This window comes from Mercenaria mercenaria, chromosome 5 (assembly GCF_021730395.1).
Source record: "Mercenaria mercenaria strain notata chromosome 5, MADL_Memer_1, whole genome shotgun sequence".
In the NCBI taxonomy this organism is placed as follows: domain Eukaryota; kingdom Metazoa; phylum Mollusca; class Bivalvia; order Venerida; family Veneridae; genus Mercenaria; species Mercenaria mercenaria.
In genome coordinates this window covers 15,517,605-15,544,892 of record NC_069365.1, presented here as the reverse complement: position 1 = coordinate 15,544,892, position 27,288 = coordinate 15,517,605, and the positions used below count along the sequence as shown (strand labels likewise).

Below are 27,288 nucleotides of genomic sequence, written 5' to 3'. Positions count from 1 at the left end.
ACTGGTTAATGCCTGGGTAGAACCACAAATTTGTGAACCTGTGGGAATTAATTTAGAAAAAGGCTCACACCTGGGTAAAACAAACTGGTACATCTTAAGAGAATAAATTCAGGCACAGGCAGACACCTGTTAAGTAGGTAAGACCAAATATTAGTGCACCTTAATGAATTTAGGCACAGGCAAAGACCTGGGTAGACCATGTTTGTGCACTTCAACACAGGCTAATAACTTGGTAGAACCACACATTGGTACACTTCTTGGCAACAATCTGAGATTAGAGGAAATCTGATAGGGGACCAACCAACAAATATTTCTGTTAAGTTTTGTTACAATTGGCATGGTTTCGGAGAAATTAAGGACAATGGACATCCAAAGATCCTAAATGTTCACCATGAGCACTTTGTACCCGCGTGAGATAAAAAGATGATCTTACTTGAGACAACTAGTTAACATATTACCAAGAGCGTAACACAGAAAGAAAATAACAAAACTATGTTCACATCTAATTTTATACACATTTTTGATCATAAATATACATCTCATATGTACATAATATAAACACATTCACAGAGTCTTAATGAACACTAACATATAACAGAATAAAACTTGTTATTCTAAAAGCTTTTGTTATTAATTTATGTTATGTAATACGAATGTTTCAAATGTATTGGACTTAAAATTTGATTGGCTATATAGTTGTATCTGTTACTTAATGTAGGTAGGGAAAACACCCTCGTTTATGTATCAATAAATACAGTAACATAAATTTGATGATGATAAAAAATCATAACACATCTTTGGAAATTTTTCCTTATTTTTAAATCTAAGCATCCATTTGTTTTCTTTAAAAATGGCATTAACAACATTCTAACATCAGTTAGTACATACCATGTTACAATGTAAGCCTGAACTTCACCATGGAATGTTTAGTTTGCAGCAGACAAAATGAGTTCTATATTGTATAGCCAGATTTAAACCATTACAAAAGTACAAAAATTCTATTTTCCATAAGTTCATCCACTGTAAATTTTACTCCCATACCATTTTGCTTAGGATATTAAAGAAAGTCTTGCTGAAAATTCTGATACCTATATGAGATCTTGTTTATCACTGACACTTCTTTCTCACTTTATCTATATATGTCTAGATGTTTGAAAAATTTATCAGTGTGGTACCTAATTTCATAAGAAAATGGCGTGGTACTATCCTCTTCTTCCTTATTTCTAGTCTGAAATCTAGGCTTTAACTCTTTTCAGTGGATTTATGCTGGAGCAGATGCAATGTATTTAAATCTAGCTATACTAGATATGGTCGCTGAACAGAATATGTCAATGTAAAATGAGAATTCATGAACATTTCAAGAACATAAGTAACAAATGGATTTCAGACGTAATACAATTGGCAGTTCTTGCTCACTTAAACAATACAACCTCTCTTACACTTTTATGGAACATTAACGATTAACAAAATGCAACAGAAAACGTCTATCATTATGTATTTATCAGACATTTTTTATTTCCTCGAATAAAATACTACAGAGCACGAATTTATACTGATAAAAAATGCCACAGCACCAAAAAGATCTGTATTCTTTTTTCTTATTTAATTTGGTAGTCTCTTAACACATAGATTATGGAACACAATATCAATATTTTATTCCCCAAGTAATGTGCTGCTCTATAAATGACACCACAAAATTTCCTTGTTTGGTTTTCTTGGTTTTGTTGAAACCAACTATTGAACTAACTTTTGGGCCATAAATTTGTGGATTCAAAATCTTATGGATAAAGTTACTGGAACACAAGTAAAATGAATATCATTTGCTCAGGGAGATTTGATTTCCTGTATGAAAGCAAATGCAAGGTTTTGAAATATATTTTAAGTACAGCATATTTTTTTCATCTATCTATCATTCTAGGACTGAAATCCTATAGAAGGATGACTTTCAGTAGCTCAATACATGTTGATACTAACCACACTAACTAGTCAGTGTCTCACACGGCTATTAATATTTTTCTAACACAACTTTTGGAGGGCCATTTTTAAAATTTCTAGATGAAAGTTTTGAGAAATGAAAAAGTGTAGTGTGAGAAATGTATGAACAGTTCTATCACAATGTCTTTAGGTCAGTATAGACTTGTTTTCTTCATGATGCGTAAAAACTCTTCTTGATTAATTTCTCCATCACCATCTCTGTCAGCTTCATCAATCATTTCCTGAAAATAGAAAAAAAAATCTGATTTTGTTCAGCATGATCTGCTCCACTGAAAAACCGTTTACAGCCATATTGAAAAATAAATAGCCCTGCTCCCCTTGCAGGGGGTGGCCATGTGTTTTTTTATACGCCCGTTTGAAAAACGGGACGTATTATGGGAACGCCCCTGGCGGGCGGAATGGCGGGTGGGTGGGCGGCGTCCACAGACTTTGTCCGGAGCATATCTTCTACATGCATGAAGGGATTTTGATGAAACTTGGCACAGTTGTTCAACATCATGAGACGGAGTGTCATGCGCAAAAACCAGGTCCCTAGGTCTAAGGTCAAGGTCACACTTAGAGGTCAAAGGTCAAATTCAAGAATGACTTTGTCCGGAGCATATCTTCTTCATGCATAGAGGGATTTTGATGAAAGTTGGCACAATTGTTCATCATCATGAGACGGAGTGTCATGCGCAAGAACCAGGTCCCTAGGTCTAAGGTCAAGGTCACACTTAGAGTTCAAAGGATACAAGAAAGAAAACTTTGTCCAGAGCATATCTTCTTCATGCATGGAGGGATTTTGATATAACTTGGCACAAATGTTCACCACCACGAGGCGGAGTGTCATGCGCAAGAACCAGGTCCCTAGGTCTAAGGTCAAGGTCACACTTAGAGGTCAAAAGATACAAGAATGAAAACCTTGTCCGGAGCATTTCTTCTTCACGCATAGAGGGATTTTGATATAACTTTGCACAAATGTTCACCACCACGAGGCGGAGTGTCTTGCGCAAGAACCAGGTCCCTAGGTCAAAGGTCAAGGTCACACTTAGAGGCCAAAGGTAAGATACAAGAATGACTTTGTCCGAAGCATTTCTTCTTCATGAATGGAGGGATTTTGATGTAACTTGGCACAATTATACACCATCATGAGAGGAAGTGTCATGCACAGTTCCTTTCTTTAGAATTACATCCCTTTGTTGTTACTATAAATAGCTTATATTGTAACTTCTTCATTACTAGTCGTAGGGAAAAATCAAGACCACTTTTCTGTAGTACAACATGCATGCTACATCCAATTTTGAGGTGTATTTTGACCAATCTCTACCTGGTGAAGATTTCTGTGTGGACTTACATTTTTTTTTTGGATTTCTTTTTTTTTTTTTTTTTTTTGGATTTTTTTTTTTTTTTTTTTTTTTTTTTTTTTAACTTCCCTTAGTTGTTACTATAAATAACTTTTATTGTAACTTTTTTTATAATTGACCATAGGGAAAAACCAAGACCACTTTTCTGTGGTACAACATAAATGTTACTTTCCAATTTTAGGTGTATTTTAAGGTCTCTCTACCTGGTAAGGAATTTTTTTTGTGGACTTAGGAAAACAAAAGACTTACAATGATTACTAAACAACCACAAAATTAAAATTCATTTGCAATACAGCAGCTAGAGTAAAGAAATTTGCTGTGACGGGCGTATATTGTGACATTCTGGCATTCTTGTTTTAAACAAATCAACAAGACATCTTTCAGTAGGATTATCCTGAAGTCGGGCTAGCAGTATGTACAGATTATCAAAATAAAGGAAGAAAGGTGTGAAATTGTTCAGAAAATGGCCAGCAGCTTCCTAGGAGAGGGCTTTCAAAGTTTTCCATATTGCCACTTAAGAGAACAAGAGGACCATGATGGTCCTGAATCGCTCAACTCTTCCCACATGATCCAGTTTTGAGTATGACGTCGTTTTTTCTATTATTTGACATAGTGACCTAGTTTTTGAGCTCATGTGACCCAGTTTTGAACTTGACCTAGATATTATCAAGATAAAAATTCTGACCAATTTTCATGAAGATCCATTGAAAAATATGGCCTCTAGAGAGGTCACAACGTTTTTCTATTTCAAGACCTACTGACCTAGTTTTTGATCGCAGTTGACCCAGTTTCAAACTTTACCTAGATATCATCAAGATAAACATTCAGACCAACTTTCATACAGATCCCATGAAAGATATGGCCTCTAGAGAGGTCACAACGTTTTTTCATTATTTGACCTACTGACCTACATTTTGATGGCACGTGACCCACTTTCGAACTTGACCTAGATATCATCAAGATGAACATTCAGACCAACTTTCATAAAGATCCCATGGAAAATATGGCCTTTAGAGAGGTCACAAGGTTTTTCTATTATTTGACCTACTGACCTAGTTTTTGATGACACATGACCCACTTTCGAACTTGACCTAGATATCATCAAGATGAACATTCAGACCAACTTTCATAAAGATCCCATGGAAAATATGGCCTCTAGAGAGGTCACAAGGTTTTTCTATTATTTGACCTACTGACCTAGTTTTTGATGGCACGTGACCCACTTTCAGACTTGATTTAGATATCATCAAATTGAACATTCTGACCAATTTTCATGAAGATTTCATGAAATATATGGCCTCTAGAGAGGTCACAAGGTTTTTCTATTTTTAGACCTACTGACCTAGTTTTTGACCGCACGTGACCCAATTTCAAACTTGACCTAGATATCATCAAGATGAACATTCAGACCAACTTTCATACAGATCCTATGAAAAATATGGCCTTTAGAGAGGTCACAAGGTTTTTCTATTATCTGACCTACTGACCTAGTTTTTCAGGGCACGTGACCCAGTTTCAAAGTTGACCTAGATATCATCAAGGTGAACGTTCTGACCAATTTTCATGAAGATCTTGTGAAATATATGGCCTCTAGAAAGGTCACAAGGTTTTTCTATTTTTAGACCTACTGACCTAGTTTTAGACTGCACGTGACCCAGTTTCGAACTTGACCTAGATATCATCAAGGTGAACATTCTGACCAATTTTCATGAAGATTTTGTGAAATATATGGCCTCTAGAGAGGTCACAAGGTTTTTCTATTTTTAGATCTACTGACCTAGTTTTTGAACGCACGTGACCCAGTTTCGAACTTGACCTAGATATCATCAAGATGAACATTCTGACCAATTTTCATGAAGATCCATTGAAAATTATGGCCTCTAGAGAGGTCACAAGGTTTTTCTATTTTTAGACCTACTGACCTAGTTTTTGACGGCACGTGACCCAGTTTCGAACTTGACCTAGAATTTACCAAGATGAACATTCTGACCCATTTTCATAAAGATCCCATGAAAAAAGTGACCTCTAGAGATGTCACAAGGAAAAGTTTACGGACGCACGGACGGACGCACGGACGACGGACACCGCGCGATCACAAAAGCTCACCTTGTCACTTTGTGACAGGTGAGCTAAAAATTAGGTCCAGCCCTGACAGCCATGTTTATTCCAAAATTATCATGGCTTGAAGGATTTTGTTATAAAGCCACTTAAGGAACATTTCAGTTAAATTATTCTGAAATGAGGCTTGCAGTTTCACAAGAAAAAATATTTTTCAAACTGGTTACCAAATCGCAATGATTTTGAACAAATTAACACAGCTTGAGATACTTTGGTAAAGGTTACACATAGAACAGAGGTGTGAAATTAATTAGCTGTCTAAAAGTTTCTCAGAAGATTTTTTAAAAAGTTTTTTCCCGGCAATTAGAACTTTGGACTTAGATTTGAAGAATCATCCAAGTAATATTCCTGTGAAGTTTGGTTGAAACCAGCAGTATGGTTTAGGCAATGTTCTCTTTAAGATATTGTGGACTATGTACATTCAACTAGAACTCACAATAAGAAGTTTTTGCTTGAGTGAGCTAAGAAACATTACCTGTAACTCTTCATCTGTGAGATTTTCGCCTAGTTCTTTAGCTACCCTCCTGAGATTTTTGGCTGAGATTTTCCCTGTTTCATCATCATCAAATAACCTAAATGCCTTCAGTATTTCTTCTCTTGCATCTTTCTCACTCATCTTTGTCGTCATTATTGACAAAAAGTCATTAAAATCTATTGTGCCTGAAATATTGAAATGAAAGGTTCACTAACTGTAAAGTTGCAGGACTAAACATAGACATTTTGCACTTTTGCACATTTTAATACAGAACCGAGTTTGTGATTTTTTTTATACATTTTGTACATTTATGCATACATGTAGGATTTTAATTATGTATTTGAAATTTTCAATATAAAATATAGATGAAATCTATTATAAAACTAGAATGTGTCTGTAGGACACAGGGTGTGCCCCCCACTGGTACATTAGTCACAAATAAGGGGCAATAATTCAAATGTTTGCAGTCTTAATGGGGTATAGCCTCAACAAACATTTTATGAAAAGGGTTCATTATTCTAGGCCCTATACTTTTTGAGCTATGAGCATCACAAACAAAAAATCCACTATTCTGGCTATTTCAAGGGCCATAACTCTGTAATAAGAGTAAGATTCTCAAGAAGAATGCCAAGAGTGCAAGGCCACATCATGATAAAGACTCTTAAAATAGGGGGCGGACCAAAATGAAAAATAGGAGGTGCGCAAGTTCATATCATGATTAATACACATGCAAGGTTTCATGAATCTATATCAAATAGTTTTTGAGCTAGGCGCGTCACAAGGTGATAATGTGCATTTTTGACTATTTCAGGGGCCATAACTCTAAAAATAGGGGGCGGAGCCAGACGAAAAATAGGAGGTGCGCAAGTTCATATCATGATAAAGACTCATGCAAGGTTTCATGAATTTATATCAAATACTTTTTGAGCTAGGCGTGTCATGAACTTCGGACGGACGGACGGATGGACGGACGGACAGACACACGGACAAGACCAAATCTATACGCCCCCACCACTCATGGGGGGGCACAATAAATGTACATTTCATAAATTTCTAGTTACATCAAATTCTGTCATTCAACAATTACACAGTTACCAATAGAGACAAGTTTCATAAGATGTTTCTTATGTACAGGGTATTACACATCATACATTTAATGGTATTTGATAAAGTAACATTCAGTCCTTCTCAGTAACAGAAGTTTACTCATCAAAATCAGCAGAAGAAAAAAATGTACCATAATCTGTCTAAAAACAAGAGCTGTCCATAAGACAGCCAATGCTCGACTATTCGAATTATTGTCCCAGAAGCAGGAAAATATTACGCTAAATGTTAAAATATCTTTAGTTTCAATCCAGTATCTGCATTAGTTTTAGAGATAGTAACTTGCATGCAAAACTTTAACTAGAAGTTTTAGGTTCAAAAGGAGACATAATTTGACCAAAATGTATGTCAGAGTTATGGGACTTGATGCAATCAACTAGTTTTATAACCCCGAAGGTACATGTGAAGTTTCAATTTAATATCTGCATTTGTTCTGCAGACAGTAACTTGCACCTGGAACAACTGATACGGGGACTGGAAACCGGCTTTTATCTTATCTTATGCTGTCGTCCAATCGAAGTGTATTCTGCTATTACTCAAACACTTGCGCCTTACAGTTTAACTCGTCCTTTCAGTGAAAATCTGGGAAAGCATTTGTTGAATTTTTTGTTGAAAACAAAAGTTCTGCCATGAAATTATTGCCTGCATCTGTTTTTAAATGGAAAATATCTACATTAATGTTACTTTTCACCCTGTGAAAATGGCTGAATCTAGACTTGTCTTACACAGAGAGAAAGATGTCGTTTTTTACATGATATTTGCCTTGTTGATTCAGAGTATTTAGAACAAAAAAAATAAGACATATTTTAATGAAAATAGCAAGTCAAAACTGTAAACTGTTGTCTGAAAATATTTGTTTATGATATTGCTCTGTTCTTCACCATTTAAATGCGTGTTAAACCTACATGTAGATGATTTTCTGCAGTTTTATCTAAAATTTCGGAATACTAAATGTACCTTCGTTGTCGGCCTTTTTTATAAAAAATATTGTTATTTTAATTTAAATACATTCAGGCCTCCTAGCAGGCCTGAACAAAAATAAAGGTTTTTATAAAGGCTCCAATCTACGGAAATAAAGGCCTTTTAGTGTAAAATATTAAAAAATAAAGAGTAAATAAGGGCTATTTTTGTCGGAATTCTCATTGAAAACACATAATATATATAGGTATTTACTACATGTATGTGGTCTGGTGAACAAAACAGCATTCTGAAAAACTCAAGATGAAAGATACACAAGCTGTATCCTAATAACAACACTTAAAAGGGGGGAAGAAATACAGTAGTATAACCATTACTTGCTTTAAACTGGCACGGCAAGCAGTCTGAACAAAAATATAGGTTTTGAGTGAAAATTACAGGCTATTTGGCCGTTTTAAAGGTTTTTTCAGAAGATTTAAAGGTTTTAAAGGTTTGCTCTGAAATTAAAGGTTTTTAAAGGTTTTAAAGGTTTCACTAGGAGGCCTGTACATTGTATTTTTGCACACATCAGTTTTAAGATTAAATTTATTAAACTAATTTTTGGAGTTTAAACAACAATTTCGTTTGAAACATTTCCTACGTTCAAGAAGAATGTTTGTTTCTGTATGTAGAAATCTGACATTATAAACAATAATTATAATTATGGCTCTACAAGATTAAGAAAAGTGTCAGCTTTCTGTTATTTTCCATTTTTTTTTATTCAAATCCAACAAAAATCGGCCCTTTGATAAAGGTTTGAAGTTACGTGGTAAAATATTTCTTCAGGGAAGTGAGCTTGAGTTAATTCATAACTAGAGCTATCACTAAAGGTGATGAATGTACCCCCCGCATGCACTGACACAGTACATTGCAATTTGACGCACACAAGATTGCATAATTATGTGGACTGTATGTATATAGACTGTATGTATACAGTATAGTAACAAAAAACAAAGTCCCATAACTATGCAGAATATTTATCTAAAAGAATGTAACATGCACCATGCACAACTAGGGTTGGTACTGATCACTTGTGTGAAGTCTCATTAAATTGTGTGCAAGGGTTTGGTAGATTAGGCACGCACAAGATTGCATATGCAGACTGTATGTACATAGTATGTTAACAAGAAACAAAGTCCCATAACTCTGCAATTTTTGTCGCTGAAAGAACCTAACATGCCCCATGCACAACTACTGTTGTTACTGATCACTTGTGTGAAGTTTCATTAAATTGTGTCAAGGGGATGAGGAGAGATGGTGCGCACAAGATTGTGTCTATGTATATAGTATAGTAACAAAAAAAAACAAAGTCCCATAACTCTGCAAATTTTTTTTCTGAAATAATCTAACATGCCCCATGCACAACTACTGTTGTTACTGATCACTTGTGTGAAGTTTCATTAAATTTTGTCAAGGGGATGAGGAGAGATGGTGCGCACAAGATTGTGTCTATGTATATAGTATAGTAACAAAAAAACAAAGTCCCATAACTCTGCAAATTTTTTTTCTAAAAGAAGCTAACATGCCCCATGCACAACTACTGTTGGTACTGATCACTTGTGTGAAGTTTCATTAAATTGTGTCAAGGGGATGAGGAGAGATGGTGCGCACAAGACTGTGTCTATGTATATAGTATAGTAACAAAAAAACAAAGTTCCATAACTCTGCAAATTTTTTTTCTAAAAGAACCTAACATGCCCCATGCACAACTACTGTTGGTACTGATCACTTGTGTGAAGTTTCATTAAATTCTGTCAAGGGGATAAGGAGAGATGGTGCGCACAAGATTGCGTCTACGGACAGACGGACAGACAGACGGACAGACAGACAACCTGAAACCAGTATACCCCCCCCTTACAACTTTGTTGTCGGGGGGTACAATAATTAAGCATATCACCACATGCAGTCGCATGCTGTTTTTGCTTCAGAATCCCTTTAGATCAATCTCTGATCATCTAATTATCGCCACTTAACATGTGACTGGTAAACCCTTTGAACAATAAGTGTTATAGCTCCATGATTAACATGAGGTAATATGCTAATTACACGCTAATCGATAGTGGCGAAAACAAAATATCGATCACTAACGACTGGTCGATATATTTACAGGTATGGACGACAGCATAATACAGATAAATGTATTGATTTATACGGAGTTTCTACTCCCCGTATTAGACCTTCCTGCTTGCACGCAAAACTTTAACCAGAATTTTCTAAGTCCAAAAGGGGGCATAATTTTGCTAAAATGCAGGTCAGTTATGGGACTTGATGCTATCAACTAGTTTTATTACCCCGAAGACACGTGAAGTTTCAATTCAATATCTGCATTAGTTTTGGAGATAGTAACTTGTATGTAAAACTTTAACCAGGATTTTCTAAGTCCAAAAGGGGGCATAATTTGCCCAAAATACATGTCAGAGTTATAGGACTTGACCTAGTGAGGTTGGTAATTGATCTAGAAAAAGAAAAATAAGTTTCAAATCTATATGCCTTTAAGTAATAGCTGTATGTACTTGCACGCAAAACTTTAACCAGGATTTTCTAAGTCCAAAAGGGGGCATAATTTTGCCAAAATGCTGGTCAGAGTTATGGGACTTGATGCTATCAACTAGTTTATTACCCCGAAGACACATGTGAAGTTTCAATTCAATACCTGTATTAGTTTTGGAGATAGTAACTTGCATGTAAAACTTTTACCAGGATTTTCTAAGCCCAAAAGCGGACATAGTTTGCTCAAAATACATGTCAGAGTTATGGGACTTGACCGTGAGGTTGGTAATTGCCCTAGAAAAAGAAAAAATAAGTTTCAAAGCTATATGCCTTTAAATGATAGCCATATGTACTTGCATGCAAAACTTTAACCAAGGTGTGACGCCGACGCCAACACCAACGCCAGGGTGAGTAGAATAGCTAGACTATTCTTTGAATAGTCGAGCTAAAAATTATTGGTCATTTATTCTTGTCATATGTAAGATGATTTTGCCATTAATCTGCACATTGAATAAAATCCTTAATTCTCGTCCCAATAAATCAGTAATGGGATCAGCTTAGTTGAATTAAATATGAACATTTTCAACATTATACCTGTTCCTTCTTTGTCTATTTCTGCTATCATTTTCTTTATCTCCTCTCTCTTTGGTTCAAAGCCTAGGGCTCTCATGGCAACCTTAAATAAACAAGGTGAGAGAATATATAATCAGCATTAAGTCGATTACAGGTATTAGCAAATAATCTATACCAGGCTTATGTTACAAATGAGACCAGACTTCCAGAGGACCCAGCATTCTACTTTGAGATAACTGAACTTAAGACTTTAAAATTACACAATGTGCAAGTGTTTTATTTTTCGCTAAATGTGTTGCCTCAGCCTGGTATATTCCTGTATGTTAACATGACATATACATTTTGGCAGTACATAGCAGTCTGATATGCTTTTTTCATAGTTTTGAATTATTATACAGTTGAACATGCATAAGTGGCCACCTGTATTGAGCAATCACTTGCCTAAAGCAGCTGCTGATTGAGCTTCAAATTCACCTCAACATAACCAAATTCACAATATATCAAATTTAACTTGGTTTGGAAAATGATTTATAAAAGTTTCAAGATATTTGCTTCAAAATCTAGTCCGTATCTAATGAACACTTCAAATCTACACCCATCTCAAAACTGCAGACCCTGCTTGTTGTTTGTTGTTGTGTTCAAAATGTTTCTTCACTAGTATTTCAGTTATTAAACTGCGACCAGTCAACCTAACCAGTGTTCCTCAATTCTGTAGCACCAACTTTTTCTCAACAAGAAACTGACAACTTCCCCATATAAATCACAGGTGGACAAATTTTCAAATCTTAAGCACATACACTATGCCAAGGGGCTGAACTTGTGCAACCTCTTGATTCAAATGTAGTGCTGGAAACCAGACTAGGTCACATGTAGGTGTTCACAAGGACCATGAATTCTTGCCTACTTAGCGGGGAAAGTATACATAACTTTGTCCCAGCATGCGCCTAGGATAGATATTCCCTTCTTTCCCTAGGGAAAAACTTTGTCTAAAATAGCATGCACTTAGAAGACGTCGTAATTTACTGGCACTATTATGACGTCAAAAACTATAAAAATAATGTCAGGCAATACCCAAACAGGGTTCTAGCCAGGATTTTCTGAAGGCATGTTGCAGAAGGATATTTTCTGACGAGCAAAGGGGTGGGTGCGGGAGGGGTCTCCCCTCCTGCATGGGGGTCACCCCAGAAAATTTTGTGTTACTACAACTCTTTTTGGTGCATTCTGGTGCATTTCAGAGTGAAAAACATAGTGGTATTTTCAGTGATTAATAAGCATCATTTACATGTACAACAAGAAAAAATATTAGGTCATAAAAATCCTATGGAGTTATTTGCTGAATGACAATTAAAAGTTCATCAATTTTAAGTTGCTAAAAATGTTCATTTACTATTTATTGTACATAAAACAACACAATTTTAGCACTGCACACAGATCTATTTGTATTTTAAAGTTTATGTCTTCTATTTCTGCGGAGTTTATTTGCTGAAAACTTATCCATTTTAAGTTTTTGAAAATGTCAACTGTTTGTTGTACATACATGTAAAACAACACAATCTGAGACTGTCATCCAGGGAAACGCTGGTTTCCATTTTGGATCAATGGCCATTTGGCGTGGCTGGGAGGGATTCTGAAATTGTGTCCGGGGCCTCCGTGGCCGAGTGGTTAAGGTCGCTGGCTTCAAATCACTTGCCCCTCATCGATGTGGGTTCGAGCCTCACTCGGGGCGTTGAATTCTTCAAGTGAGGTTCTTCATGTGAGGAAGCCATCCAGCTGGCTTACGGAAGGTCGGTGGTTCTACCAAAGTGTCCGTTCGTGTTGAAATAATGCACGAAGGGTATTTCAAACTTTTCTCTAGAAGTTCTATTTTGAAAGTGACGACAGAAAACATTAATTCTTGCATTGTCTATTCGATATTCCGCCCGAGAAAACACATTTCATACATGTGAAAAACATTAATATTACGGCGATAATTGTTCAAAAGCATTTTACCGTGTTGCACAATTTTTTACTTAATTCCTTACATTGTCTTTCCTTGATTGCGAAAAACATTCGGACGATAATTGTTGAATCATCTGTCATTATATCTAATGACATGTATAATCTTAAAACTTGCGAAAACAGTCACTTTCATGTACACATCACAAGATGCCGCCTGTCAAAGGATTTAAAGGCGGAGCTACGATGAAATTTACGTCACACGTTCCACATATAGGAAGCTGTCATTGGTTTATCGGTTATCTTAACTCGCATCACTTTACCTAAACTATCAGGTAGCACGTGGAAGCTTTTCGAATACACTATCGAATTAATCGGGGTGTTTATTGGGATGATTTTATGACATGTCGCTTCGGCAATTAAGGGATGACGGGGGAAATAAGGGATGTCGAATATACAACTCAAAGTCTGAAGGCATGTCGCACGCGACAGGCGATAATAGCCTGGCGAGAACCCTGCCAAAGATATTTGCCGTCAGGATCTATTTTGAGCGTGATAGGCAAGAAAAATGTCTGCCTGTGTAAGACAGCATTTTTCCCAACCCTCGAGACAGTTTGGATAAAAACCTCGCTAACACTTGGTTTTTCATTCCACACCAGGGCTTCGGAAATTTGCCGGTTTGTCGGTTTTGGACCGATTTTTGACTTTTCAGACCGATTCGTGAAGTGAAAAAACGAAAAAAATCGGTCCCGTAAAAATGGAGAAAAGTATAAATTTCGGTCTGATATCTCAATACACGATCACCTGCCAAGTAGGAAATTGTTGGTCGCACCTTCAGATAATCAATAAACGTGTCAATCGGTCTGATTGTCACTTTGATAATCGTTCCGTAATTAGCGCGTGACGCAATCAGTGCTCGCGCAGCACATCCTTTAATGTTTGCAGACAGCCGACTGCGGTGTATTAAACATTTTTGACTGGTTTCCTAACGTTTCTGACTGGATCCAAATCATTTCGACGGGGATCCACTTCTTTTATTAGAATCCGACGGATGGTTTATTTCAAAAGGCTATGTTTGATCACGGTAACAAACAAATGGTCGCTGCATTTAGTCAAAGAGCTATAACTGTACATTATAGGTCTTTGATTTAATGAGGCATCACACGGAAAACCGATAAAAATAATTTTTATAATTACTTGATTTGAAAAAATTACATGATTCATTTGTTGGGGCTCCAGTTGAAACAAATGCAGAAAATCGTCTTTGCAACCCGACTGTACAAAAAAGAAAACAAGAGGACCATGATGGTCCTGAATCGCTCACCTCTTCCCACATGACCCAGTTTTGAGTATGACGTCGTTTTTTCTATTATTTGACATAGTGACCTAGTTTTGAACATGACCTAGGTATTATCAAGATAAAAATTCTGACCAATTTTCATGAAGATCCATTGAAAAATATGGTCTCTAGAGAGGTCACAAGGTTTTTCTATTATTTGACCTATTGACCTAGTTTTCGAAGGTACGTGACCCTGTTTTGAACTTTACCTAGATATCATCAAGGTGAACATTCTTACTAATTTTCATGAAGATCTCATGAAAAATATGGCCTCTAGAGAGGTCACATGGTTTTTCTATTTTTATACCTACTGGCCTAGTTTTTGACCGCACGTGACCCAGTTTCGAAACTGACCTAGATATCATCAAGGTGAACATCAGATCAATTTTCATGAAGATCCATTGAAAAATATGGCCTCTAGAGAGGTCAAAAGATTTTAATAATTTTAGACCTACTGACCTAGTTTTTGACCGCAGTTGACCCAGTTTCAAATTTGACCTAGATATCATCAAGATCAACATTCAGACCAACTTTCATACAGATCCCATGAAAAGTATGGCCTCTAGAGAGGTCACAAGGTTTTTTTATTATTTGACCTACTGACCTAGTTTTTTAAGGCACGTGACCCAGTTTCAAAACTGATCTAGATATCATCAAGGTGAACATTCTGACCAATTTTCATGAAGATCCATTCACAAGTATGGCCTCTAGAGAGGTCACAAGGTTTTTCTATTTTTAGACCTACTGACCTAGTTTTTGATCACAGTTGACCCAGTTTCGAACCTGACCTAGATATCATCAAGATGAACATTCAGACTAACTTTCATACAGATCCCATGAAATATATGGCCTCTAGAGAGGTCACAAGGTTTTTCTATTATTTGACCTACTGACCTAGTTTTTGATGGCACGTGACCCATTTTCGAACTTGACCTAGATATCATCAAGATGAACATTCTGACCAATTTTCATGAAGATCTCATGAAATATATGGCCTCTAGAGAGGTCACAAGGTTTTTCTATTTTTAGACCTACTGACCTAGTTTTTGACCGCACGTGACCCAGTTTCGAAACTGACCTAGATAGAATCAAGGTGAATATCAGATCAATTTTCATGAAGATCCATTGAAAAATATGGCCTCTTGAGAGGTCAAAAGATTTTAATAATTTTAGACCTACCTGGTACTGACCTAGTTTTTGACCGCAGTTGACCCAGTTTCAAATTTGATCTAGATATCATCAAGATGAACATTCAGACCAACTTTCATACAGATCCCATGAAAAGTATGGCCTCTAGAGAGGTCACAAGGTTTTTTTATTATCTGACCTACTGACCTAGTTTTTTAAGGCACGTGACCCAGTTTCAAAACTGATCTAGATATCATCAAGGTGAACATTCTGACCAATTTTCATGAAGATGCATTCACAAGTATGGCCTCTAGAGAGGTCACAAGGTTTTTCTATTTTTAGACCTACTGACCTAGTTTTTGACCGCAGTTGACCCAGTTTCGAACTTGACCTAGACATCATCAAGATGAATATTCAGACTAACTTTCATACAGATCCCATGAAAAATATGGCCTCTAGAGAGGTCACAAGGTTTTTCTATTATTTGACCTACTGACCTAGTTTTTGAAGGCATCTGACCCAGTTTCGAACTTGACCTAGATATCATCAAGATGAACATTCTGACCAATTTTCATGAAGATCTCATGAAATATATGGCCTCTAGAGAGGTCACAAGGTTTTTCTATTTTTAGACCTACTGACCTAGTTTTTGACCGCACATGACCCACTTTCGAACCTGACCTAGATATCATCAAGATGAACAATCAGACCAACTTTCATACAGATCCCATGAAAAATATGGCCTTTAGAGAGGTCACAAGGTTTTTCTATTATTTAACCTACTGACCTAGTTTTTGAAGGCACGTGACCCAGTTTCGAACTTGATCTAGATATCATCAAGGTGAACGTTCTGACCAATTTTCATGAAGATCTTGTGAAATATATTGCCTCTAGAGAGGTCACAAGGTTTTTCTATTTTTAGACCTACTGACCTAGTTTTTGAAGGCATGTGACCCAGTTTCGAACTTGACCTAGATATCATCAAGATAAACATTCTGACCAATTTTCATGAAGATCTTGTGAAATATATGGCCTCTAGAGAGGTCACAAGGTTTTTCTATTTTTAGACCTACTGACCTAGTTTTTGACGGCACGTGACCCAGTTTCGAACTTGGCCTAGATATCATCAAGATGAACATTCTGACCAACTTTCATAAAGATCCCATGAAAAATGTGACCTCTAGAGTGGTCACAAGCAAAAGTTTACGGACGCACGACGGACACCGCGCGATCACAAAAGCTCACCTTGTCACTTTGTGACAGGTGAGCTAAAAATAGACGGGCGACCACGAATGATAAAGAAAACCGGAGTGGCACTGTTTATCAAATCGGTCTTTTAAACAAGAGGACCATGATGGTCCTGAATCGCTCACCTCTTCCCACATGACCCAGTTTTGAGTATGACGTTGTTATTTCTATTATTTGACATAGTGACCTAGTTTTTGAGCTCATGTGACCCAGTTTTGAACTTGACCTGGATATTATCAAGATAAAAATTCTGACCAATTTTCATGAAGATCCATTGAAAAATATGGTCTCTAGAGAGGTCACAAGGTTTTTCTATTATTTGACCTATTGACCTAGTTTTCGAAGGTACGTGACCCTGTTTTGAACTTTACCTAGATATCATCAAGGTGAACATTCTCACTAATTTTCATGAAGATCTCATGAAAAATATGGCCTCTAGAGAGGTCACAAGGTTTTTCTATTTTTAGACCTACTGGCCTAGTTTTTGACCGCACGTGACCCAGTTTCGAAACTGACCTAGATATCATCAAGGTGAACATTCAGATAAATTTTCATGAAGATCCATTGAAAAATATGGTCTCTAGAGAGGTCACAACGTTTTTTCATTATTTGACCTACTGACCTACTTTTTGAAGGTATGTGACCCACTTTTGAACTTGACCTAGATATCATCAAGATGAACATTCTGACCAATTTTTATGGAGATGCATTCACAAGTATGGCCTCTAGAGAGGTCACAAGGTTTTTCTATTATTTGACCTACTGACCTAGTTTTTGACCGCACATGACCCTGTTTCGAACTTGATCTAGATATCATCAAGACGAACATTCAGACCAACTTTCATACAGATCCCATGAGAAATATGGCCTTTAGAGAGGTCACAAGGTTTTTCTATTATTTGAACTACTGACCTAGTTTTTGAAGGCACGTGACCCACTTTCGAACTTGACCTAGATATCATCAAGATGAAAATTCAGACCAACTTTCATACAGATCCATTGAAAAATATGGCCTCTAGAGAGGTCACAAGGTTTTGCTATTATTTGACCTACTGACCTAGTTTTTGATGGCACGTGACTCACTTTCGAATTTGACCTAGATATCATCAAGGTGAACATTCTGACCAATTTTCATGAAGATCTCATGACATATATGGCCTCTAGAGAGGTCACAAGGTTTTTCTATTTTTAGACCTACTGACCTAGTTTTTGACCGCACGTGACCCAGTTTCGAAATTGACCTAGATATCATCAAGATGAACATTCAGACCAATTTTCATACAGATCCCATGAAAAATATGGCCTTTAGAGAGGTCACAAGGTTTTTCTATTATTTGACCTACTGACCTAGTTTTTGAAGGCACGTGACCCAGTTTCGAACTTGACCTAGATATCATCAAGATGAATGTTCTGACCAGTTTTCATGAAGATCTTGTGAAATATATGGCCTCTAGAGAGGTCACAAGGTTTTTCTATTTTTAGACCTACTGACCTAGTTTTTGAAGGCATCTGACCCAGTTTCGAACTTGACCTAGATATCATCAAGGTGAACGTTCTGACCAATTTTCATGAAGATCGTGTGAAATATATGGCCTCTAGAGAGGTCACAAGGTTTTTCTATTTTTAGACCTACTGACCTAGTTTTTGATGGCATGTGACCCAGTTTCGAACTTGACCTAGATATCATCAAAGTGAACATTCTGACCAACTTTCATAAAGATCCCACAAAAAATGTGACCTCTAGAGTGGTCACAAGCAAAAGTTTACGGACGGACGGACGCACGGACGACGGACGCTGCGTGATCACAAAAGCTCACCTTGTCACTATGTGACAGGTGAGCTAAAAACGTTTCAAATATATTTTTGGTACTATACATGCGGGGAAATACGATCTCAGCGTTCAAATAACGTACACATTCGGTCCGCGGCAGAGTATTCTTTAAATACTGAGGCTGTTTAGCAGAGAATATGTGTCGTGTAACTCCATTTGACGCATTGTATTTTATAGAATTCCGTCAAAGAATGAGGAAACATCACAAAGTATCTGCCGTGTATACGGTATCGAAGTCATGTGCGTTGGCTTTTAGACTAGTTACGCACACGGTGTCAATGCCTCGTATTATCTCGGAAAAACATCGAAATTTAAACAAAGTAACGATCACACATAACACTGAATAACTGTCTTCATTGTATGGTAACGCGCGGTGACTGGTAACTCAGTTTTAATGCATGACATGCTTATTTCTTTACCCTATCACGTTTTACAAAATATGTAATATTGAGAATGCGGTGGGTGGGGTAGCGCCGATATCAGGATTTTCGTATCGGACCGACTGAGTTATCAAAATTTCCGGAGCCCTGTTCCACACTGTCCCTTGAGTAGGGAAAAACCTGTCTTACACAGGCAGGCATGTAAGATCCTTATAAACTTTTCAAATTTATCTGGAAATTTCTAACTTACTTTGAGTTCTTTGGCATCAATAGTTCCTGATCCATCAGCATCAAAAAGATCAAAAGCTTCTCTAATCTCTTGTTTCTGTTCTTCTGTCAGTTCCGGTTTAGGTCCTGTCTTTTTTCGACCACCTCCAGCTAATGTTGTTTTCTTGTAATTCGCAGCCTTGAAAAAGATAAATACATTTACAGCATTTTATAGACTAAGACTAATGTACTAAATGTGGGCAGTCGGTGAAGTCCCCACCTGAAATGGAAGGAAATATTTTTCCCAGCTTAGTCCATGGTATGCCTAGGCAGACATAGCTGGAGACACTTTTACAATATAAATTCAAGGTAGTTCTGCACGTTTAGTAAACTGGAAGTCATGATGTAACATTATTTATTTGGATAAAATAGAATATGAGGTGTGAACAGCTTTTAAGTATACTTCTTATAAGCTAATGCCCTTATAAAATTTTCATCTCTGAAAATCAGTGCCTAAATTTTATACTGAAACCTTTAGCTGGTCTCTCAGCTGTTGGGTACAGCTGTTGGTGTGTAGTGCACTTCCTGAAGTGGGAGTGTGGGGACAGTTATCCCCACTGCAAACAAGAGGGCCATGATGGCCCTATATCGCTCACCTGTTATCATTGCACTTAAGGACAAGTCTTCAAGGTCAAAAGATCATAATAGAAATCAATCAAAAGAAATATGAGAAAATATAGTTGAAATTTTCTTTAAGTAACTTTAAAAACAAGATTTGAAAACTTTTGTAGAGGTCCACTAGGCAATGCTACATGTCAAATATCTAAGCTCTTCTGGTTTATTTTTAGAAAATTTTGAAGATTTTTCTATGTACAATCAAGTAACCCCATGGGGCAGGGTCAATTTGACTGCAGGGGTCATGATTTGAATAAACTTTGTAAAAGTCTAATAGGCAATGCTACATGTCAAATATCTAAGATCTAGGCCTTCTGGTTTATTTTTAGAATTTTTCTTAAAAATTTTCCTATGTAAAATCAAGTGACCCCTAGGGCGGAGTCAATTTTGACCCCGGGGGACAAGGTTTGAACAAATTTTGTAGAGGTCAACTAGTCAATGCCACATGTCAAATATCTAGTCTCTAGGCCTTCTAGTTTATTTTTAGAAAATTTTTGAAGATTTTCCTATATAAAATCAAGTGACCCCTGGGGCGGGGTCAATTTTGACCCAGGGGGTCATGATATGAACAAATTTTGAAGAGGTCCACTAGGTAATGCTACATGTGAAATATCTAAGCTCTAGGCCTTCTGGTTTATTTTTAGAAAACTTTTGAAGATTTTCCTATGTAAAGTCAAGTGACCCCTAGGGCAGGGTCAATTTTGACCCCCGGGTCATAATTTGAACAACTTTAGTAGAGGTCCACTAGGCAATGCTACATGTCAAATATCTAAGCTCTAGGGCTTCTGGTTTTTGAGAAGAAGATTTTTTAAATATTTTCCTATGTAAAATCAAGTGACCCCTGGGGCAGGGTTAATTTTGATCCCAGGGGCCATGATTGAACAAATTTTGTAGAGGTCCACTAGGCAATGCTACATGTGAAATATCTAAGCTCTAGGTCATCTGGTTTATTTTTAGAAATTTTTTGAAGATTTTCCTATGTAAAATCAAGTGACCCCTGGGGCGGGGTCAATTTTGACCCTGGGGTCATGATTTGAACAATTTTAGTAGAGGTCCACTAGGCAATGCTACATGTCAAATATCTAAGCTCTAAGGCTTCTGGTTTTTGAGAAGAAGATTTTTTAAGATTTTCTTATGTAAAATCAAGTGACCCCTGGGGCGGGGTCAATTTTGACCCCGGGGTCATGATTTGAACAAATTTGGTAGAGGTCCACTAGGCAATGCTTCACACCAAATATCTAAGCTCTAGGGCTTCTGGTTTTTGAGAAGAAGATTTTTAAAGTTTTTCCTTTCGGTTGCCATGGTAACCAGTGTTCTGCATGGAATTCAATTCTTTGAACAATTTTGAAAGGGGGCCATTCAAGGAACATCCCTGTGAAGTTTCATCAAAATTGGCCTGTTGGTTTAGGAGGAGATGTTGTTTAAAGGAAAGTGTGGACGGACGGACGCTGGACGGTGAGTGATCACAATACCTCACCCTGAGCACTTTGTGCTCAGGTGAGCTAAAAAGTGACATTTTATGTTATCAATGTATCTTGACATTTTTCTATTATGTGTCCACTGTTAACAGTTTTAAGGGAAGCAACTTGTTAAAATAATTGGATACTGGGTTTCATACTGTTATGGATTTCTGAGTCTAAATGAAACATGTACTGAAAATCAGGATTCATGCCAGTCAAATTTGATAAATTCATCAAGTGAAAGTTATGGACCAATTTTATACGCCCATTTGAAAAACGGGACGCATTATGGGAACGCCCCTGGCGGGCGGATGGGTGGGCGGGCGGCATCAACAGACTTTGACCGGAGCATATCTTCTTCATGCATGGAGGGATTTTGATAAAACTTGGCACAGTTGTTCACCATCATGAGACGGAGTGTCATGCGCAAGAACCAGGTCCCTAGGTCTAAGGTCAAGGTCACATTTAAAGGTCAAAGGTCAAATTCAAGAATGACTTTGTCCGGAGCGTATCTTCTTCATGCATGGAGGGATTTTGATGAAACTTGGCACAATTGTTCACCATCATGAGACGGAGTGTCATGCGCAAAAGCCAGGTCTAAGGTCAAGGTCACACTTAGAGATCAAAGGTCTTCTTTAGAATTACTTCCCTTTGTTGTTACTATAAATAGCTTATATTGTAACTTTTTCATTACTAGTCGTAGGGAAAAATCAAGACCACTTTTCTGTAGTACAACATGCATGTTACATCCAATTTTGAGGTGTATTTTGACCTATCTCTACCTGGTAAGGATTTTTGTGTGGACTTAACTTCCCTTAGTTGTTACTATAAATAACTTATATTGTACCTTTTTTATAATTGACCGTAGGGAAAAACCAAGACCACTTTTCTGTGGTACAACATAGATGTTACTTTCAAATTTTAGGTGTATTTTAAGGTATCTCTATCTGGTAAGGAGTTTTTATGTGGATTTAGAAAAACAAAAGAATTACAATAATTACTAAACAACCACAAAATTAAAATTCCATTTGCAAATACAGGTGCTAGTGTAAAGAAATTTGCTGTGACGGGCATATATTGTGACATTCTGGCACCCTTGTTTTACCCATTTTTTTGTCACACGTTCCAATGGAAAACAAAAAGGTGACAAAACGCTGTTATTTTGGTGGATTTCTTAAGCTGTAAATTTAAACTTTCTATGGTATATTTTGTGTTTGGATGATTTGTGACTATATCAAAATAGAACAATGGAAACCAGCAGATGAATTAGAAAGAAATAAACAACCAAAAACTGCAAATACGCTTTAAACTAAATAAACTGGATAAATGGTAAATATTAACAGAACAAACATCTAATGAAATTTATTTTCACCATTCTACACAAACACAGTAGTGTGTGTAGCACACTGAATGATAAATTCAGATGCAACATTGAAATGGAAAATATGAGGCTTAAAAAAGGAAGCGGCTAGGGGTACAGTAATTATTGCGTAATAAACAGTTTAATATACTGAAAAATCATTGTTTTTCTTATGTTCATGTAGAAACTAGAACCTAGTTTATTAACTAAACTGCAAACAAATGCATGGGTGTTACACCCAATAAATATGTTATAAAACTGATTTCTGGTTTTTTCACATTAATAAATTTTCAGGAGTAAAATTACTTCTAGTCAATTTAAGATTTTACCATTTTACTCATTCACAAAAAATATGTTGAGTAAATACTCATTGGCCAAAAAAATTATCTGGAGCCCTGGATTTCCCTTGGCTTTACCAAACTGGGGTCCAGGGACTCCCACACTTGCCAGTTTGGGAGTCCGGAGTGACTTTGGGAAGTCCCAAATTATATTTAATGAGATTTTCATGATTTGTAATTCAAATATCTAAAGGTGTAGCCATTTACTAGATTTTGTCATGGTTTGAGGGTGTTATCAAACTTATAATACTATGACTGTGGTCTGTCTTTAGCAGGAAGTTTGTTCAGTAATACAGTTTCGATACACAGCAGATGCAATACATAACGTCATTTCAGAACCACGGACCTCGAGATCTGTAGGCGGACATTCTAACCACGTCGCTAAAGGGTTAACCCAACAGCAAGGCTGTTGGAAATGGCCTATAAACCTACTATCACTACACTTCTCCCCCTTTACTTTTCAGAGCTTACCAGCTCTCCAGAATGACACTCCATGCCCACCGCATGAGTCCGTCAAACACTTCTGACACCATTAAAGTAAACCCTGGGAGAGAAAATACTAAGGTCCCTACTGGGGCTCGAACCACTGACCTCGAGATCTGTAGGCGGACACTCTAACCATGTCGCTAAAGGGTTAACCCAGCTGTTGGAAGTGGCCTATAAACCTACTATCACTACATACAGTAGGATTCATGTACATTTGTTAATTTATTTGTAAATTAGTGGGATAAGACACAGATTAAAATATTAAATGTAGTGTCTATTTTGTTGATTTACTTCAAATTTAGGTCTGATCGTTAGTTAGTCCCAGAGTAGGATTTGAACCCCATTCTAGTGTTTTCTGTCTCCAACCTGGAACAACTGATACGGGGACTGGAATGCAGCATTTATCTTATCTTATGCTGTCGTCCAATCGAAGTGTATGCCATAGGTTATTCTGCTATTACTCACACACTTATGCCTTACAGTTTAACTTGTCCTTTCACTGAAAATCTGGGAAATCATTTGTTGAATTTTTTGTTGAAAACAAAAGTTCTGCCATGAAATTATTGCCTGCATCTGTTTTTAAATGGGAAATATCTACATTAATGTTACATTTCGCCCTGTGAAAATGGCTAAATCTAGGCTTGTCTTACCCAGAGAGAAAGATGTCGTTTTTACATGATATTTGCCTTGTTGATTCAGAGTATTTAGAACAATAAAATTAGGACATATTTTAATGAAAATAGCAAGTCGAAACTGTAAACTGTTGCCTGAAAATATTTGTTTATGATATTGCTTTGTTCTTCACCATTTAAATGCGTGTTAAACCTAGATGATTTTCTGCAGTTTTATCTAAAAGTTCGGAATACTAAATGTAACTTCGTTGTCGGCCTTTTTTAAAAAAATTCATTGTTATTTTAATTTAAATACATTGTATTTTTCACACATCAGTTTTACGATTAAATTAATTAAACTAATTTTTGGAGGTTTGAAACATTCTCTGCATTCAAGAACAATGTTTGTTTCTGTATGTAGAAATCTGACATTATAAACAATAATTATAATTATGGCTCTACAAGATTAAGAAAAGTGTCAGCTTTCTGTTTTTTCCATTTTATTTATTCAAATCCAACAAAAATCGGTCCTTTGATAAAGGTTTGAAGTTTTGTGGTAAAATATTTCTTCAGGGAAGTTAGCTCTAGTTAATTCATAATAATTAAGCATATCACCACATGTAGTCGCATGCTGTTTTTCCTTCAGAATCCCTTTAGATCAATCTCTGATCATCTAATTATCGCCACTTAACATGTGACTGGTAAACCCTTTGAACAAAAAGTGTTTAGCTCCATGATTAACATGAGGTAATAATATGCTAATTACACGCTAATCGATAGAGGCGAAAACAAAATATCGATCGCTAACGACTGGTTGATATTTACAGGTATGAATGACAGCATAATACAGATAAATGTATTGATTTATATGGAGTGTCTACTCCCCGTATTAGACCTTCCTGCTCCAAATGAATTTGTCCCCTAAACCCCGGCTTAGGAAGGCATTGCCCGTTACAGCACTTTATCATGATTGCCTCAGTCAACCCGGCTGTAAATGGGTACCAGCAAATTCCTGGGGGTAAGGTATAATTGGTTTTAAAGACTTCAGCTGTTTTTTAGCATGACAGTTGCAAGCTGAATCATGCCCACTACCAAAACTTGGCAAAAGAAGGTAGCCGCAACATCATTTGGTATCGTATCTGTTTGTGCTTGCAACACGACAATAAAAAATAGTGTAAATGTACATTTTTATCAACTACTGACATTTCATTGAAAATCAACTGCAAGAAAGATCTTTCTTACCATATTTCTAATGTTTTTGTTGATCTTCGAGACCGCGATACTAACCGGACATGCAGGAACGAACAGAGTCCCTTCTTAGATTGCGATTGGTTAAAATTACTAAGCGACTAAAAGTTGAGCTAACGTTCCTTTTTTTGTACGGTATCGGTGGGCGCACGGAGACAATGCACAGTTTGCAGCACTTTAATGTTAAACTCTTACACATTCCATTTGGTCGTTAAAGGTTAATTCTCTAGATTCTTTATGGCATTCTGTATTCTGTATTCTCCTCGTCTTTTCCACCAGTGTTGGTGAACCGTGACACGTCACGTCAATATCGAGTATGTTCTACCTCCACCACGAATAAACACAACACTTCTCTAACTCTTTATTAAAAGTGAACACTAATTAGCGAGGTTTCTGGATGCAGCTTTGTTTCTGTTGGAGCTTTTTGCGTTATTTTGATCATACAATTTCAGTTGTTTAAACCGTTCATTATGTAATGCAAAAATAAGTCTTTTACAGTGGAACTCAACACCTTCTAGAGACTCTATTTTTAACTGCTTTGAGTCGCACAAATGGGTACAGTCTATAACAATATTTGCTTTTTCTAAAGTGGATTACTCATCCCACAGTTTATATGACAGAGTATTCAGTTCATATTTGAACTGTGAGTCGTCAAATTTTTCCACATTATTAAACTCTTCATTGTCATCCCATGAATCCCAAAATAGTTTCACCCTACTGTCCGATCCTGCAGTTCCCGTTATTCCAAACAAAACTGAGAAAAAGAATGTTAAAAACTTTTTCTCCTGCCTGAAAGTCATGACCATAAATTTTCAATCGATTGTAAACAAGAAATTAGAATTTCATACTCTCCTTGATACAGAAAAACCTGACATAGTTTTTGGAACCGAGTCATGGCTTACATCCAAACATACCGATAGTGAAATTTTCCCACATATTTTAGGTTATACCCCCTACAGACGTGATAGGAACACAGGTAAATCTGGGGGTGGGGTCTTCATACTGGTTAAAAACTCAATCGTAGTTTCCGAAATGAAAAGCTTACAAACAAACTGTGAAATCATTTGGTTAAAACTGGAATTGTTTGGATCACAACCTCTTTACTTAGCATCATTCTATAGAAGCCATGAATATGATGAAAATAGCATCTTAGAATTGTACAAGTCACTACAAATGGTAAGCAAACTTAAAGGTAAAGTTTGGCTTACCGGCGACTTTAACTTCCCAAAATTAGCATGGGACGAGAGCATCCCTACAGTCAAGCCCGGTTGCTCCCTCTCCAAACTTTATGAAGACTTCATATCTTTAGTAAATGATTTCTCATTACAACAAATGGTAAATTTCCCCACAAGGTTAAATAATACTCTAGATCTGTTTTTCACATCCAACCCTACCCTTATTAAATCTGTAAAGTCAGTAGCTGGTATCTCGGATCATGATATTGTCCAAATTACCTCTGAGGTCAAACCCCGTCTCAATAAACAAAAACCTCGTATTGTACACTTATTTCGGAAAGCCAACTGGGTCAATTTCCAACAGTTTGTAAAATCAAAGTCACCTTCTATGTTTAGTGACTTCCATTCCAAATCTATTGAAGAGCTGTGGATAGAATTTAAAGATCTTATCCATGAAGGAATAAATCTTTTCATTCCCTCCAAGAGGTTGGGTTCTAAACCATCTCTTCCCTGGATCACCCAAGGCATCAAGAGACAAATCAGAAAAAGAAATAAATTGTACAAAAAACAGAAAAACAGTTCAAATTCAAAGGTCAAACATCAGTACAAAAATTTCAGAAACCAGGTCAAAATGGAGATAAAGCAGGCCCACACAAACTACCTAGAATATGTCCTAGAAGCACACTCAGGTGATCCAAATAACCCCAAACCAGGTCAAAACTTCTCCCGTAAAAAGCTCTTCTCAACTATCAAAAATGCTAAACAGGACACTCAAGGCATTGCCCCACTATTGGAAAATGATAACCTTATCA

General features: G+C 36.8%; 1 protein-coding gene across 1 annotated transcript; it reads right to left on the bottom strand.

The window, feature by feature from the left end:
* Window positions 1-495: 495 nt before the first annotated feature.
* On the bottom strand, window positions 496-25,430 carry LOC123556531 (uncharacterized). Its single transcript, XM_045347307.2, has 5 exons — window positions 25,296-25,430; window positions 19,167-19,322; window positions 11,077-11,158; window positions 5,932-6,116; window positions 496-2,216 (listed from the first exon to the last, which is right to left on the bottom strand). Exons 1-5 carry the CDS (start codon window positions 25,296-25,298, stop codon window positions 2,127-2,129), a joined length of 516 nt encoding a protein of 171 aa, XP_045203242.1. The 5' UTR covers window positions 25,299-25,430; the 3' UTR covers window positions 496-2,126.
* Window positions 25,431-27,288: the final 1,858 nt, after the last annotated feature.

Coding starts and splice junctions, on each gene's coding strand:
- LOC123556531 (XM_045347307.2), bottom strand. Junction 11,159..19,166: donor TTGATGCCAAAGAACTCAAA/GTAAGTTAGAAA, acceptor TGTTTATTTAAG/GTTGCCATGAGAGCCCTAGG. Junction 2,217..5,931: donor TCACAGATGAAGAGTTACAG/GTAATGTTTCTT, acceptor TTCTATTTTCAG/GAAATGATTGATGAAGCTGA.